Below are 17,417 nucleotides of genomic sequence, written 5' to 3' on the forward strand. Positions count from 1 at the left end.
GCTTAGGTTCGACACCACGGGGGGAAAGCTACGTGAAACTAAATGGGATTGTCTTATGATGTAAGGGAATACAGGCAGGAACTGTGAGGACATAAACTTCAGTTCAAGAGGTGGATCTCTGGTCAGATTGACGACAGGCTTTCTTGGAGCTTTTTCTGTGATTTAACCAGGATAAATATCAGTGAAAATCTATGTGAGTAGGGCTGATATTAGTCACACTAAGTTTTTTCCTATGGTTCACTAATAACAAATATGTTTGTATGAAGTTACAATTTGTTTGATAATACATCCTCTTTCAGTAGCTAAAGGGCTGCCATAAAATCTAAAATTGCAGTTCTCTTAGCAACAGTATAGGTTTATGTATCCATGACTGGACGTTATGAAACAAAATGGTCTTCTGCTACTTTACAGAACTAATTCTAAAAGCCATTTCACCTGGACGTTCCTAATTAAAAAAAAATGTAATTACGCAGAAGAATACAGCTCATCTAAAAATAGAAAGTAATTACTGCTTCCTGGGGATTAATTGGTGATAATGTTGTCGTCCCTCCTTCAACTCGCTGCAGAGCGTCGTCCCATTAGTTGCTCAGGTGATTTATGGGACGTTGTTAGCGCTGAGACAAGCCTCGGTTCAATTTGAGATGTGATTCAGAGATCTATATGTACATAACCCTGTGTCTAAAAATAAATCCAAGGTTTTACACAGGGAGTCCACTTTCATTATTGCAGCACTTGGCCGGCGTGTTTCCATGTGCAGCAAATATTAGCAGCCTCCCCTGCTCTCCATCTGTGCGTCGTGCGTCCCTGCCTGCGGGTAATGGAGCGGAGAAACACAGAAGGACAAGAAAGGGCCCTCGCGTTTAAGCTCATTACAGGTTTGTTAAAGTTGATGACGGGTGCTGTGTCCTAAAATCCTGGTTTTATAAATGAGGACATTTATCCTGGTGGGAAACGTCCCATCGCACTTTTACAGACCTCTACATGTGCTAACTATTGTGCACACCTGTAACTAAAGCTGCAGTAGGTCAAATGGTCTTAAACTGCTTAAACTGCAAGGACTGTCTTTACCTTCTTGAGCCACTTTCTATAGATTCTCAGTATCAAATTATACGACCATTACCAACACAATATGAAGCCGTTAGAGCCGTGTCGAACGCCTTATCAGTACGTAATAAGCCATTTCTAAATTGTGCCGAACGGCCTATTAATAATTAATTGCACACTTGTGAATACTAAGTGAGCCGTTCATTCGAAAGATCCCAGGACACCCGAGACAAATTAGAGACTGGTAATGAACATATTGCCCCAAAGTTTAACAAGAATTCAGCATCTAATGATTTGTGAAGTCTATAAAGAGAGGATATATGAGAAGAGGTTAAGAGGGAAATCGGTATTTTTCTATGCTGTTTAGTATTTTTCCACCACAAAATATATCTGTGCTATATTTAATGTTTATGGAGCCCCCAAAGGGTCATAGCGAGATTATTTATTTAGGATTACTTTTGCATTCTCTCGCAAAACTATTTGGGACCCAACGGGCCGAGCCGGGTTCAGACGAGTACTTCTGATTGGTATTCGGGTTTGGGTTGTTCTGGGCTGATATCTTAAACCACAAATGTCTGTATTTGGGGCGAATTAGCAACTCAGCTTCTATGTGCAGCATGCAGTAACTGCATCAGGCTCGGGTTGGGTTCCGCCACTGTCATGCAGTTAGTGACCTAAGTGATCTAAGGAAGCTACATTCAAATCAACAGTGCTGTCCACTTGGGGTCAGACCCGATTAGCTTCCTCTCAAGTTTGGACGGATCGAGACAGAAAAGTGAGGCCCAAACCTCAAACTACATATGGCTCAGAAGGAATAGAAGAAAACTATTGTGATGTAACACAAGTAGTCCTAACAAAAAGTTAAATCTTGCCGTGACTCTTTGGGGGCTCTGTAAATGTATACGACCAGAGCTGGTATAACTGCAGAAAACCCTTTCCTTTATTATCTCTCCGATCATTACAGCACTTTATGTCATTTTTTAAAATTGAACTCCCACGTTTTCCCACCACGGGGTTCAGCCGGTTACTGCCGACTCTGCAGGTAGTCTGCGAAGCTCAGATCTATCAGACAACAAAGCACATTTCAGGTGGAGAGAAGCTGACTCAGCGTTCCCAGTAGATCCATTATACTGATAAGAATAACAAAATAAAGCGAATATCCATTGCATTTTAAAATATAAAAATGTGAACTGACGCTGTAGCTGTTGCCTCACATGAAACAACACCAAATTAAGCTCCGCACTCCAGCGAATTCTCTGTTAACATCAAAGTGGTGTTTTTACGCGGCTCCACTTTGCTGCTCACTGAAGGCCGGACTTGTTTATGTGGACGGGCCTGGCGCTCCACACAGTCTTTGATCACTCACAGATACAAGACGCCGCGGTCCCATTGAGCTTTCTGGATAGTTCGGTCCCTCCAGGCTCGGACAACAAACGCTCACAGTCGGACGGATCTTTAAAAGGGCAGCTGAGGCACCAACTTTCCAAATGGATTTCACACATAATATCCACAACTTTTCTCCTCAACAATAACTGTTGTCTAAATAACAAAGGAACTTTGGACCAAAACCATCATCTTCTCACCTCAGGACGGAGGAAAATCAAAATGTCCATTAAAGTCATGACAATGAGCTTGCTACAACAAAGGTATCTGTTGTCTAGCTATGAGCGATGACTCCAGTAGCAGCACACACACGGCCTGTGCCAGCGGTGCAAACAGCTTGTGACGACCCCAGTCTTGTCCACCAGGAACCTCTGGAGGCAAGTTGGTTGCGGGGTCCGCACAGCGCCCACCTTTAATTGGAGGGTGTTAACTTTTCCATCATGACGTAAATAAATGTCCCAAACAGCTGACTCATAAACGTTGGCCCTGAAAAGTTTTTAAAATAATAAACTTGATATTAAAACCAGGATTAATGCACTTAATCAAAAAAAAGACATCTATGTGCTGCAAAGACAGTGAGATATGATAAAATCTTTTACCACAAATGCTCAATGACATCACCATTCTTCACCTGCCACACAGATCGAAATACAATCGCAACCCAGAGCAAGATTACAGCGGTCACAGTGAAAATGTAATATGCTGCTACCACTTCATTATATACTGTATAAATATGTAAATTCCCACAGAAGAACTCGTATTGAGATTTTATTTTTTTAAACAGAGGAATATGACAAGAGGTGGTCGGCTGCACCTTCTATCCGTTATTTAACTTTTCAATCAGACATGAGCGATGGGCTGAGTGAAAAGACGATATCGATGTGATTGTGTCGGAGCGGGCGGCCAAACAAGAGAATGCCCTCGCTGCTTGCTTTTGATCGACCGCAGTGGAGCTGGGCAATGTCCGAAGGGGGAGAAGGGAGCAGATCTAATTTCATGTCTGCACTGAAATGTTTCTGGACACATCAGCAGAAAGTCAGGGAGGATTTTTGATTTGCTACCGAAAGACGCATCTCGATCACATCGTCTGGCGCTAAAATAAAGGTTCGGCGCGATGACTTTGTTTGTAAAAAGTTGTTTATTATGCATAAATATGTAACAAACCAGAACAGTTTCCAAATGCTGTACAAATCTTTACACAGTTCAGGACAACTGCTTGTTCATTCACAAATTGCTATCGTAGTATTACAACACGGTTGGGAACCCACTAATTGCATAGATAGAAAATAAGCACCTTGTTGGAAACGTAAACCGATACTGTAAACGTCAGTGGTTAAGTTGGGTTGATAGTAGCTTATATGAAGTTTCTCCAGTCAACATCTTTGTTTTTTACCAGCATCAAATGTTTTCAGTGTCTCAGACCCTCACGGGGGGGTTTGTATCCAGTGGACTCTGGACTCAAACTGGCATTTTACAACTCTACGTGCAGGTCTGTGCCCCCCTCCCAGACAGGAAGCTCATCATGGTACTGGGTACATGGAGCAAGTATTAGAAGTATTAGAAGCTCGATCTGGGCCATTACATCATGTGTACAAGGTGTTTGTTTGATTCTAAATAAGGATCAAAAGTGGTGCAGGCAGCAAAATCCAAATATTACCTCCACCAAGGACCTCTGTCTGCTCCTTTGTTGATTTGTTTGTTTCTAAGCAACATGACACAAAAACTACTCAAAGCATTTCCACAGCGCAATTGATTTGAAATGTTGTGTAGGGGTGGGGCTTGAGCAATGGAGGAACCCATTACATTTTTGGTGCAGATCCTGATCAGGGGGAAGAGCCAGGATTTTTCACTTTCTTTCCTTTGCATTTTTCCACATTTTCATTGTTTTGGCACATTTAGGGAACCTATACCTATGTGTGTGTACAATTTGGTGCTCATCATGGTACTGGCTACATGGAACAATAGTTGGATCTGTGCAGTTAGATAATTTTGTTCAACTCTCAATAAGGATCCATAGTGGTGCAGGCTGCAAGATCTCATTATTACCCACCCCGCTGTTTTCACCATTTTCCCAGGGAATTAAATCCTGCATCCTGAAGCCACAAATCAGTGTGTACAATTTGGAGCAGCTTGATTGAATTTAAGGACTTGAACTAATGACTGTTGGGCCTTGGTGGAGTTTTGTGCTCTACTGAGTACCAAGTATCCCGTTTGTGTTTGTTTGGAACGGATTGGTTGAAAACTATATTTACTGTAAGTTCAATATATGCAAGTGCAACTTATAGATAATTTTGTACTATTGTCCAGTTCAGTTTGTTGGTTGTCATGACTGAAAACCAATGCTGAGTGTGAGAGCTTCTGGACAGCAGCCCATCTCCAGGAGCCTTGAATCAGTGAAGCATCCGCACTTGAATCAATCAGTCAGTCAATGACGAAGCTGAAAGGATGAGGAAATATTGCAAAACATAATTTCTACTCATGAGGAAAGATGCTTGAGAGACAGATACAATCGATACTGAAATGCAGACGTGGATTTAGATCAACTATAGACATGCTGGGAGCTATTTCTGATACCCAAACAATACGGGGCAGGATTTCTTTCCAAAAAAAACAAAGTTGGCGTTTCAGCCAGTCAGGAACGAAAACAATGCAATTAAGCTTCATGGCATAACCTGATAAGCCATCCAATTATTCTGCAGCGGGTGTCATGACAACACCACCGAGTCCCCACCGTCTCCCGCCGTCACAATCATTCTCAGTCATGATCCGATGAATACAGAGAGAGGGAGCTCTTGATAGAGAGCGTCGTCTAAGTGGTGGATACAAATATTTTTCAATAGTCGAAGCACAGCAGCAATTTGTCTGTAATATGATTCGCGACGACAACGTGAACAGCGTCTATCTATGGGGATTTGTTTTTGTTTTTGTTTTTGTTTTGGGGGGGGGGGCTTACCAATTCAAGAGTTGCCAACGCTAGTTTGAAAAAATAAAGAAATAAAAACCACATACAATTAGATTTGTATAAATTGTCTAACCTAAAGCAAAACATACAAGCAATGTAGACATTCACATATCAACAAGTGATAATTATCATTAAAAACAACGACCTGTGTGAAATCCTACTTCATTTACAATACATACAATATGCATACATATGTTACACAGCTCCGACATTGAAAAAATACAGCATATACGGAAATAGGTTTCTTTTATTTGAAATGTCTGGCCTTGTTGTACCGTTGTCTTTATAACCGGTCTTCATCAGCGCAGCATTTACAGACTGTGGCAGCGAAATTATAGGTGCGAGATTGTTTCTGCTGCAGTGTTTAGTCTTGAATATGAGTTTTCTTTATATCACAAACCTGTTGACACTGACAAAGTGAACACACCAATAGATTGTCCTGATCAGTGATTTATCTACAACAGTAAGGTTGTGAGTTTGCATTTTATCTTATTTAAATGTATTTGATGTAAAACCATCTAAAAATGTGTTCACCTTAAATGGGCACTCCACAGATTTTACACATCAAGTTGACTTTACTCATCATGTTTAGTCCAACCATAGACTGTGTATATAAAGATGGACGACGCATCTCCCCTTCCCCCCACAGAAATGAAGCCACAGAGCCGGAGGCTGACGAATACACACTCTCGGCCAATCGCGAGTCACTATCAGCTGTCAACCATGATGTTTTCGCCTGGTTTTTGTAGCAACAAATACCTTAAAACCAACTTAACGGTAAAAAAATAACACTTAGACCAGTTTGATAAGAACTACCTGATTGGACATGTACTTCGTTGGGCAGGTTAACAACCTATACTGCAGACAGCCACCAGGGGGCGAAGGAGATGCTTTGGCTTCACTTTAGGGGAGCCGTCATGTCGTCCATCTTCATTTACAGTCTACGAGTACAACGCATCCTGTGAAATCTTACGTATGAATTCAGTTTTGGCTCCGGACAAAGTTTAACAATATAACCCTGATGATTTCATAGTGATGTCATCACCACTTGAACTTGGAGACCACAACTTTACAACAACAAGCATTATGGGAAATGTAGGAACAGGGATTTTTGGAGCTTGATCATTAAATTATTTATCTCCTTTATTTATGTTGTTTAAGTTGCTTGTGGCTCAGGAGTTTCTTATGTATGACTCTGTCAAAATGTACTTTCTGACTCTGTGAGAAACATTTCCTTATTTTCCAGTGTTGACTGTGGTTTTCATTACGATGCATTTATGCTGCCATCAATAAGAAGATGACACATGGGTACAGTGTGTCTAATTACTACATCACATGCTGTGTCATTGTCAACAGAAGTGCTTCAATCAGCGCAACACACTCAAGGACAAATGTATAATTCTCTCATTCTCTTCTGACGATGTTTCCTGACGCTGGATCTCGTCCAGTGACGGCAGGAGGAACAGCTGCCAGTCGCATCAGATAAACTAGATCTGAGAGCTCGCACATTTTCAGAGAGTGATGGCAGCCTACAAACACACACACACACACACACACACACACATAACATTTTTTGTTTTTTATGCAAAGTAAATCTTCATCAGGGATTTACAAGTGGAATCCATGTGCTACAGTGTTTTTTTACACATTGTAAAATTAAAAGGAGGAGACTTTGTACAATAGTCATTAGAGTCACTGGATGTCTGGCCATTTTAGGAAGTGAAACATTTCCAATATCAGTATATTGGCCAGTATTCTTATTATTATAAGTGAACCATAGGTTGCCGGTCCATTTGTATTGATATGATAGGCGTTGCTCTATGTTTGATTGTTTCTGTTCATCTGAGTCCGGTCAGGGGGCAACAATTGGAGAATTCAGAAACAAAAACAATTGGAACTTAGATAGTAGATCAACTTGGTACAAAGCATCTTTGCTCTTTGTTTAGATTAATCTATTTATGTATTTTTACCTTTTCTAAATGACCAAAATCATCTTTTCTTTATGTTCTCTACAAGGTTTTCATTTTGACACACATATGTCAATACTAACACATATGTAATGGACCAACATTAGCCAATGAAATAGGTTGTCAGATAATCTTCTGGTTTTTTTTGTTGAAAATGTTCAACAAAAAAATCATCTTCTGTCGTTCATGAACACCAACAATGATTGGTAAAGTATGTATTGAGTGGCATTCACAGAAACTGCAGTTTATGATATCAGGCTTCATTCTGACTCCTCTGCAGCAGCCTCTGAATTTCAAACACAGCCTCTCAGATTCTGGTTATTGCACCAGGGAGCATGTTTATTTTCTGCCTGTTCAGTTGATGTATGATGGGGTTTTTTTAACTCAGGGACTGTGATATAATTTTGTTGTGACAGTGTAAATTGGGCAGTTCTTGAAAAAACTCATTGTTGCAGATTGACTACAGATCCTCTGTGCAGACGTCCTGGGGACTCAGAGCTGCATCGTCAGAGACGGGTTCGGAGCGGGACTCGGCCAGTCTGACAGGGACAGAGAGAGAGAGAGACAGAGACAGAGACAGAGACAGAGAGAGAGAGAGAGAGAGAGAGAGGGAAAACAAAATTGCATTGAGGTCGGAGGCATTAAATATTTACTATTTTCAAAAAGGTTCACGGTATTTTGCAAAAGGTTAAAAAAGCTAAAAGAAAAAAGGTAGTTGCATGTTGGATGATGGATTTACAATGGATAAACACACAGAGTGCAATGTGACGAGTCATGAGTGGCATCAGGCAGGTGGAGAATTACAATACCTATGAGGTCCCTCACATAAACAACAGTCACCATCAGAACACCAACGATAACTTGAGCACAGAAAGAACAAAACTGTGGCTCCACAACTGATTAGTTGATTAAAAGGTTCAGCGTGTAGAATTTAGTGACATCTAGTGGTGAAGTTGCATGTTGCAGCTGAATACCTCTCACCTCACCCTCCCCTTCCAAACATGAAAGAGAACCTGTGGTAGCCTTCAGTTGTCATAAAAACTCAAAAAGTGTTTAGTTTGTCCAGTCTAGGCTACTGTAAAAAACACGGCACCCTCCGTAGAGGGGACCCACTCCACATGTAAATATAAAGTATTTTAATATAAAGGGCTCATTCTCGGTTAAAGAAAACAACAATTTGTACAATTTAGATCATTACACACTCATGAATAAACAGCGCTAGGATTATTTTATATTGAATTTCTGCCAATAGATCCCTTTCACCTAAATCTTGAGCTCTGAGGAGCACGTGAATGCACAGTCAGTCCATTTAGCTTCTGATTGGTTGGTTCAGACACATGTGATCTCTAACAGGATGCAGGGTGGTGGTTGTGAATGTGCTGAAGGTGGACAACAGTTAAGTGCTGCTTTAAAAAAAGAACATTTATCCAACCACCATCACATCGATCTTTCACGTTACATTTATATTAAAAATGTAATGAGTGGGGTAAAGTACTTATAATGTGTGGTTTTGTTACAAGTGAAGTCTTGCACAGATTAAGATGGTTTTGGTTATTTAATGACATCTCTATCCAGGATGGCGTCATGCAACATGCAAACATGAACTGACTGAGCACATCACTCACCGGTGTCCATCTCTACTTCCATGTTGCTGCATGCCGGGCAGAGGACAGAGGAAGAAAAACCATGATGATGCGAATCAAAGGTTAAAATAAGTGAAAACACTCTTTTGCTGAAACTGTTCCCAGAGAGGAGACTTTAAGGAGAAGTGTGCGTGCACGGCCGCGAGTGCTGTCCTTGCTCCGACCATGCATACAGTAAAGAAACACTAAAAGAGGCTTAAACCACAAAAGGAGGACTCTCCACTCCGTTTAGATGAGGTTTAAATTATTTAAGCATCTCCAGTTTATGATGGAGCCAAGAGAGCGGTTACATAATAGTCACTTCAACTCTAAGGTCAACGCTCGTATTAGAAACCTTAAATACAAATCAAACCATTTAATTAAACCCATTTGAAACAAAGTTAATGCCAATGGTGGTTATCACCAATCGTCCTGGTAGCAAGCGCAGAGCCTCCACTTGATGAAAATGCTTCTCTTGGAAAAACTCATTTCTATACAGAGCACACCCCCTGACCTGTGCTCACACACTTCATTAAAAATGATTCTGCTGGTTGTATCACTAAATATACAGCACTGGTAAGGACTCCTAGAGGTGCTACTTGAACCCAAGGGGGAGTGGAAGAGGTTTAAAGTTCACCACTAACCCACAGCAATCTTTAGATTCACATGCTCTTAACAAGGGTGAAAGGGAAGCAGAGAAGGAGCTCATGACGCCTGCTGAGTGGTCTATGAGAGGTCTGTGTTTTTCTGTACAGCAGAGAGAGACTATTAACACTGAGAGAGGCAGCAGTCGTGGAGCTGAGGCCAGTGGAGCACGATCGGATTTCATGTTTGCCGAAATCCAAGACCTCAACCCCTGCTCTGCTGGTCTACAGTCAACGTACATGTTACATTAAATAGGTGCGACAGTTGTGACAACTCAGTGTGATGCAGAACGATCCAGGTTTCGAGACCAATCTCATCCACCACTAACATGCCAACACTTCAGAGCCTGACAGCCCTGCTGACTTCTGCGGAGGAGGTCTCTGGCACTCCCAAAATCCTTCAGCCCCTACCAACAGGATGTCACATTTTCAAGAGTTCCACCTTCCTCCATTTGACAGCCACCCACGCTGGTGGTCAGTATCCCCCCCGTCCCTGCTGAGAGCAGCCCCTTTGATGACCTGCCTTTCTCCTATGATCTCCCGGTCAGCCTCCACACACACACACACACACACACACACACACACACACACACACACACACACACACACACACACACACACACACACACACACACACACACACACACACACACACACACACACACACACACACACACACACACACACACACTGTGTAATCTCTGCCTCTCATTTACCCATTAGCTTTAACCAAAGTGTTTCGTGTTGCAATGCAACAAACTGATCTATTAGCCGCGGGCTAACGAAGCTTTATGATAATAATACAGCACTGCAGGACACACACACACACACGCACAAACACACACACAATCATCTGGTTGTATGAGGACATTGAGAGCCATGCAGAGTGTGCAGACAGTTCCTGAATTGTGTGGCCTACGTCCTCAGCAGTTTGTGCTGCATGTTTAAGAGAGGTTGAGTCTGTCAGAGTGACAAAATGCATGAGATGTTATTAGCATGAAAGTAGATCATCAGAATCAGGCTGTATCTCTATATGCGGCAATCCAGAACATAGACTGTGTAAAAAGATCAGCGATGACTCTCCACTTCCTCCCACAAGCCAGAAATTAAGCTGCAATATCCTGGATACAAACACCGCCCCTTGAGTTTCACCCAATTTTGAAGTCATAAAATAACTATGACCTATACTGCAGCCAGCTACCAGGGGGTGATCTGGAAACTCTGGCTTCACTTATGGGCAGCTGTACTTTCCTCCATCTTCACATACAGTCTATGGTGCAGAATAAGGTTTCTATCCGTCACATGGAGTCCGTACGAGTGAGCTCATCCATGCACGACTTCTGTTGACTCACCATTAACCTGTTAGACCCACATTTTTACTTTGTCTCTGCAGACGTCTCTCGGCCAGGAAGCAACAATTTCACAGACTGTCACACTTTCAAAGAAAATAAAAAGGTGCTGCATTTGTAATCCCGGCTCAAAGGGATGATGCACGCTGGGGCGCCCATCTTGGCTCAGCTCCGTCAGCAGAGGTGGCGGATCATCTCCGCAGTCGTTTCTATTGTCTGCTGCAGTTTGTTTGTGGCACAGCGACCTCTGCAAGAGTTAATGATGCTTGCTGGCTACACATGGTTTCTACAGTTAACTCGGCTTGTTGATGATTTCAACAGCCCAATCACATGTTTCTGTTAAATTGTGAATGCATATTGCAAATTCTGTTACTTTCTTTCCACATTCTATTGTACAGTACAGTTGTGTTTACACTCCTCTCTCATAACTAACAACCGGAGCTCTCTCAGCTGCAGCTGCAATTTAAAAACCTACTATAAAACCTTCAACTTGAAATAAACTATGTATTTTTAAATGCATAGTATCGATTAATTCAGAAATTGATTATAAATGTATAAGAAGAGGAAACGGCATCTGTGACATCAGTCCTTCAGTCAGAAAGTTCCAAAATGCAACTTTGTGAAAACCCCTCGCCCCCCCCTCCCCCTCCCCCTCCCCTTCCGAACCTGCAGGAGAAACTAGAGTGACCTTCGGGTAAAAAGTAAAAGGCCTTCTCTTCTCTTGAGCCAGTGTTTGGTCATGGGTAATTATGCTCTACTTAATTATAAATATAATTATGAATATTAAGAGAGTGAATGATTGTCTCTGTATGTTGGCCCTGCGATACGCTGGCTATTAGCTGTGATTGGCTCCAGCTCCCTCCACAACACTTAAAGCATAAGTGCTGTAGATAATATGTAAATGCATTATGAATATTTTATAATATTTTTGTCGATATATTCCCCCCAAATCCTAAGCACTGGACCTTTAAGTGTTTAGTGTTGAAAATTAGATTCATAAATGAATGAATACTGTATCCCCAGTGTTGTGCAGCCTTGCAGTCATAAGCAAAGGTTACCTTGAGAACGCATCATCGAGTCCATCCTCCACATCCTGTTGAGACATAAACAATATGAATTAATACTCACATCAATTACTTCAAATTACAATCCTGCTGCCCCGTGCATCTCCACTGACTCTGTCGTTCGTCATAACTTTATTATATCTTATTCAAAAGACACATCATTTCCTCTGTGACTGACTGTACAATCTAATCCTGCAAAATACATCATCTTACAATCACCGTGACTGTAACACAATCAATATTCATACACCAATATCCCAGAGAAGGAAAATCATGCACACATGAGATCCAACCTGTTTAAATCCGCCTTGTGTTTCTCTATTTCATTGCTAATGGATACAATCAATTCAAGTTACAGAGGATAAATCATATTTAACCCGATGCAGGACCTATATTACCACACTTGGTAGAAGAGGGGAGTATGGAAGATCAAGTTGGACTGAATTAAAACAGGATGTCTCTCAATGAGGTGAAAATCCTTCAGGGAAATGATGTAACAGTGAAAACAGATGAATTTCTCAATGTGAGTTTAGTCTGTAAGGAAAATATTCTAATGAATATGCTGCCACCTAGTGTTAAACATATGTAAGTGAACTTGAACGTTTAATTTATTAACCGCTGAATTTAACAGTTCACTTATATAGTACCAATATAACTATTGATTAAATTGAAAATGAATGTCTGTTACACGAGACAAGCTAATAGAGGTCACAGTAACATAGCTGTATTTATAAAAAGGCTCATCAGTAATTCATTACAAATTTGTGTCTGATATAGAACGTCTTGCATCTGCATTTATGGAAACACTGACTTAAGCACACGAGGGCTGGGCACCGCTGGGTGTATGAAAAACAAGCAAAACTTGTACTTCTTGATTATTTAAATTAATAAATCTAAATAATTGACATAAAGACGAGATTTAGTGCAGGAGTTTACTTTCGGGACTGTTTAAATTTACTGTTGCTTATGATTTTCTGAGTCATAATCTTAACATAACATAACATACCTTCACATCTGTGTAGATCATTACAATATTGCAGAATTGTTTTGTTGGATACATGCTTGGATTGTGTTAATGATGAAACAACTCCGATGATGAACAGGCAGTGGAAAGAGGCAGGTTTTACAAAGGTTGTTAAGGTTTTTTAAAAACAAATATCTAGACAACAAAAATCAGCTGATCGGAGGCAGATGGTCTGACCTACCCAGGAGTCATGTTTGATCGGCCGCCTTCGAGTGGGGTTACTACGAGGTGAGAGCGAGCTGAGTGCGGCGGAGAAGAAAGGCCGAGACCGGAGTCTCTCCTCCATCCGGACAGGCTTGTGGGCCGCTGGGTGCAGTCGGAGAAGTAAAGGTGTGGACGAGAGGTTGACGGGAGGATGACGAGAAAGAGCGGCGAACAATGGAGGACACAGGAGGTGAGACGGAAAGAGGACAGGAGAGAGAAAAGGGTGGAGCACAGACACAGAACGAGAGAGAGAGAGGAGGAGACTTGTCAGTGTTTTTTGTGGCAAAACTCTAGACCACTGGCACTCGCACCTTAATTAATGTAAATCACGTCTGTAAAACTTTCATACACCTCTCTGAGTTACTCCCGGGGTCCTTGAAGGCTTCACATCAGATTTTCTCTCTGTCCTCGGGCCAGTTCCACCGGGAGCAGAGCACATTTTAATTGAAAGGAGCTGGAAAAGCCAGGCCTGGACCAACAACAATCTGAATGGATGATTAAGTCTCCCTTTTTTTTTAAGACTGTTTGACCCCCTGAGGAGTGTAAAAAAAAATGTGACCTATAAATGTCAAGGCCATTGGAAAGTGCTGAAAAACTGCTGCTCTTCCAAATGACTAATGAGGCTCGAGTAATTAGACGATTGGTTCTACGTGTGTGTGAGAAGTGATTGCGTTAAATTTGTGTGACAGGTCACACTACATTGTACATTGTATTATGCAAGTGGCCACAGCAGCTTTTCAGTTTCTCAGTTCACTGAATGCAATATATCACAGTTCAATATCATTTTTTACAGCAAAACGCCCATAATTGGAAAACATCAAAATAAACACAGGCCAGTTACAATCGCTACAACCCGTACGGCAAGAACAATCTATTTAAAATCAAATTCTGTGATTAGATCATCAACATTTAGAGTAAATTCCTGAGTGACTCAAAGTTAAATGAAGGGAATGGTCTAACCGCTTTTTGTTTTGCCCCATTCCCATCTACTAACATGGGGAATTCAGGATTAATGACCTATACTGTAGCCAAGATACTTTGACTTCATTTTTTGGGAAGTTGTCACGTTGTTCATGTCCATGTGCAGTCTATGTCCTGGAGCAGTAACCACCTGACACATGTGAAACTCTGTTCGAAAAAGAAATGTCTTGCTGTTCCTTATAATGGAAACGATGCTCACACAAGTTACAATCCTTCTTTAGGAGTAAGATGGAGCATCATCAGTTGTTTTGAAGTACTTATCAACACATTGTGTTTGGCTCAATGGTGCCGCCTTTTACTGATATAAACCATGTCCCATATTTGATTTGACACTGTGGGTGAGGACGGAGTGAAACGAACGTACCTGCCGGAACACACTGACTGTCTGTTGTCTCTGTCGGCGTGTTGCTTGGTGCACAGGAGCAGCAGGGCCTGGTCTTCTTGCTTTTGCCTGGAGACACAAAATCAATTTGAAAACAATAGGATATATTTACATTTGGTTCTTATTCATTCATGATGAGAGGCATGTATACAGAGCAGTGCAGAAAGTAAGAGAGGAGGTCAGCGCGTGAAATTTTCAATACCTTTCCTGCCACACTGAACTCACCCCAAGGTCACTTTCCCTTTGTTCAGTGAACTCACCTTCCTGAGCAACCTCCCAAAGATCCAGAGCCACTTTAAAGGCCTGGGCCACTGTTAATGTCACAGCCTGAGCCTGAGAGAGGAAGAAACACAGTGACAACACAAAGAAATCACACAGTGAGAAGCTGTAATTCCAGTTTTTGGTCAGGAGGAGGTTTGGATTTAACTTGTTCAAATTCATTTCTTATCCTTCTTCTTCATTAGATGCAAGTTTTACACTTATTCAAAAGAATATACATATTTGTCGTATCAGTTTTAACTGATAACAAACAATGGCATTAGTATATTTTACTATTGAAATGATACTATTAAATCAAATTAATGTAATAGCTTCCTGACTAGCTTGCGGTGAGGTGTCCTTACAGAGGCTGCCACAAGATGGAGCCATCTACATTCATGTCGCTTGTTGTCCAATAGAATTCATTAGATATACACTGAAGTCCATCCCCAAATAAACTGACCTCCTGACCTGCTTAACTATTTATTCAATACCCACCAGCTACATACAGTTAAATACAGATAAACACTGGAATATACGGCTAAATACAGGTGAATGCAGTTATATACAGGTAAATAGAAGAAAGTCAGAGTACTGCACACTTACAATCTTCCTCTTCTGGCAGAGGAAAGCGTGGCACTCCAGTGTCTCGTTGAACTGACTCTGGGAGACGTACGCAAAGACCTTGTCCTGAGTTTTATCTGCTGTGCAGTACGAGATTCTGGAAGAGAAGAGGGAGAAGAAATAAAGACGTTAATTTACAACAACACCATCAATCCACCTGACGTTAGTGCATTTATAAGGATAAACAAAACAACTGCACCAGACAGGGACCAATCTGTCTCTTCACAGGATGTACATGTAACACAGCAAACACAACACGTGCAGTTCATCAGCTACTAGCCTGCACTCTTTATCAAACCTTGCACATCAAGGTAATGTGCTCTGCAATCTGGGCCATAACTTTGCTTTTGTGCTCAACCTTTTGCATATGCAAACCAGCCACTGCAGGAGCAGAGCTGCGCTGATGAACATTATGTTGATCAGGTCCCACAGCTGGGAACAGTGGAGCAGGACACACATCAGCAGCAGGGACGGTGAACGAGAGACGCTTGAAGCTGGCGCTCCATCCCTTCAGAGTGCTTCAGTCGAGCGTGTTTAAACCAAAGTGCTGAACAGGCTTAAAATATGTAAATAAAAAAATATATCAAATAAACGGAAATAGAAAATGGGAAAGCCTTTAAACATTTAACATCATAAATAATTGAGGAATAACATATTGCACAATAGCAGAGGAAATCAAGGTCACAACCTAAGTTGAATTGAAAGCAAAGTGTAAAAACTCAAACTCAAATGTTGATATACTTCAGCTTTTTGGATTTAAGGTTTTCAATTTCTTTGTTAAATGTTATGATAATGGAGATGCAGTGAAATATGCCTTTTGGGAGATTTAGAAAACTGTTCATTTCCGAAATGATCTCCCTCCTGTTAAATAATATATTGCAACCTCTTGATGCGAATGTCTGTTGTCTCAGATTACGTCGTGGTCTCTGCTGAGTCACTCTGATTCTCTCCTGGATCTAATATCTGCTTTTCAAGGAGTCGACTTGTCTGCAAATCCAGCCGACGGCCACCGGGGTCTGTGATTTTTTAATGGTTATCTAAAACCAATCTAGTCAAAGTCCACGGAGCCATTTCGCTCCCCTGCAACAGCTCGTGCGGCGGGTTCACTGAAGCGATTGGTTTCGTCTGATTTCATGCATGCTACTAAAGGCAGTATTGATCGGTGTGCGTCTGGTCTGAGGTTGTAACCTGAACAAGCAGTCTGTATAACAGATGTGTAAATGAGCCACGGTGACTGACACATTTGACCTTTGTCACTATAATTAAACGCGCATCCTCCATTGTGAGGAGCATAAAGAGCAATTTGGTGTGTTTGACTGCAGAGACGTTAAATTACATCCAATCATTCTATTTAAATCATTTAAATCTATTTAGTGCAGGTCCCGTTCTAAACCTGCCTGTTTAGAATGGGCTGTTTGCTTGATCCTGAGCCACTTCAGCATTATTCCCTGTGATTAGTGAGTCCTCCTCAAACAGTTCTACAATAAACCGTCACTTTTCATTGTTTGTGTGCTGGACGTCGTGTGCAGAGCTTTTTATAACCAGTCTATAAGAGCAGGGTGAAGTTTGAAAACTTTGTGTTCGTCCTAACTGGTTTAATCTGCAGGGAAGATTTCATTGTAAATGTTTTTCATGAAATTAAACTGAATTTGCTTCATTTCTGTTCACGTGTGTTGTTCATGTGTAAGTTTGAATGATTAACTGAACTGGTTTTATTTGTTCATCCATTGCATTGTTGGCTACTTCAGTGGTCTGTCAAGCAAATGACACGATCTACCGAGCAGAACTTTTCAAAATAAAAGCTCTGACAGCCAGAAAGACAGACTGACGGTTGTGGATGTAGTAAGTAGGTAGATTTAGAAAATTCAAGGTCCTTCAACACATGTCGTCGTCATCACTAAAGGAAGAC

At 41.3% G+C, this 17,417-nt stretch overlaps 1 protein-coding gene across 3 annotated transcripts in view; it reads right to left on the minus strand.

Moving 5' to 3' along the window:
* Positions 1 to 17,417, minus strand: part of si:dkey-71h2.2 (low density lipoprotein receptor adapter protein 1) — a 62,005-nt gene that overhangs the window by 16,658 nt on the left and 27,930 nt on the right. The window contains exons 4-10 of one of the 3 annotated variants that reach the window (XM_035144146.2): positions 15,491 to 15,605; positions 14,887 to 14,959; positions 14,609 to 14,695; positions 13,241 to 13,365; positions 12,030 to 12,064; positions 8,982 to 9,007; positions 3,547 to 7,895 (exon numbers count right to left, since the gene is read on the minus strand). In XM_035144146.2, coding sequence (XP_035000037.1) covers positions 7,849 to 7,895; positions 8,982 to 9,007; positions 12,030 to 12,064; positions 13,241 to 13,365; positions 14,609 to 14,695; positions 14,887 to 14,959; positions 15,491 to 15,605 — 508 coding nt within the window. In that variant the 3' untranslated portion in view covers positions 3,547 to 7,848. Of the gene's footprint in view, positions 1 to 3,546; positions 7,896 to 8,981; positions 9,008 to 12,029; positions 12,065 to 13,240; positions 13,366 to 14,608; positions 14,696 to 14,886; positions 14,960 to 15,490; positions 15,606 to 17,417 lie in introns of those variants that run through there. The other 2 variants (XM_035144145.2, XM_035144147.2) reach the window with 2 other exon arrangements.

This window comes from Hippoglossus stenolepis, chromosome 20 (genome assembly GCF_022539355.2).
Source record: "Hippoglossus stenolepis isolate QCI-W04-F060 chromosome 20, HSTE1.2, whole genome shotgun sequence".
In the NCBI taxonomy this organism is placed as follows: Eukaryota; Metazoa; Chordata; class Actinopteri; order Pleuronectiformes; family Pleuronectidae; genus Hippoglossus; species Hippoglossus stenolepis.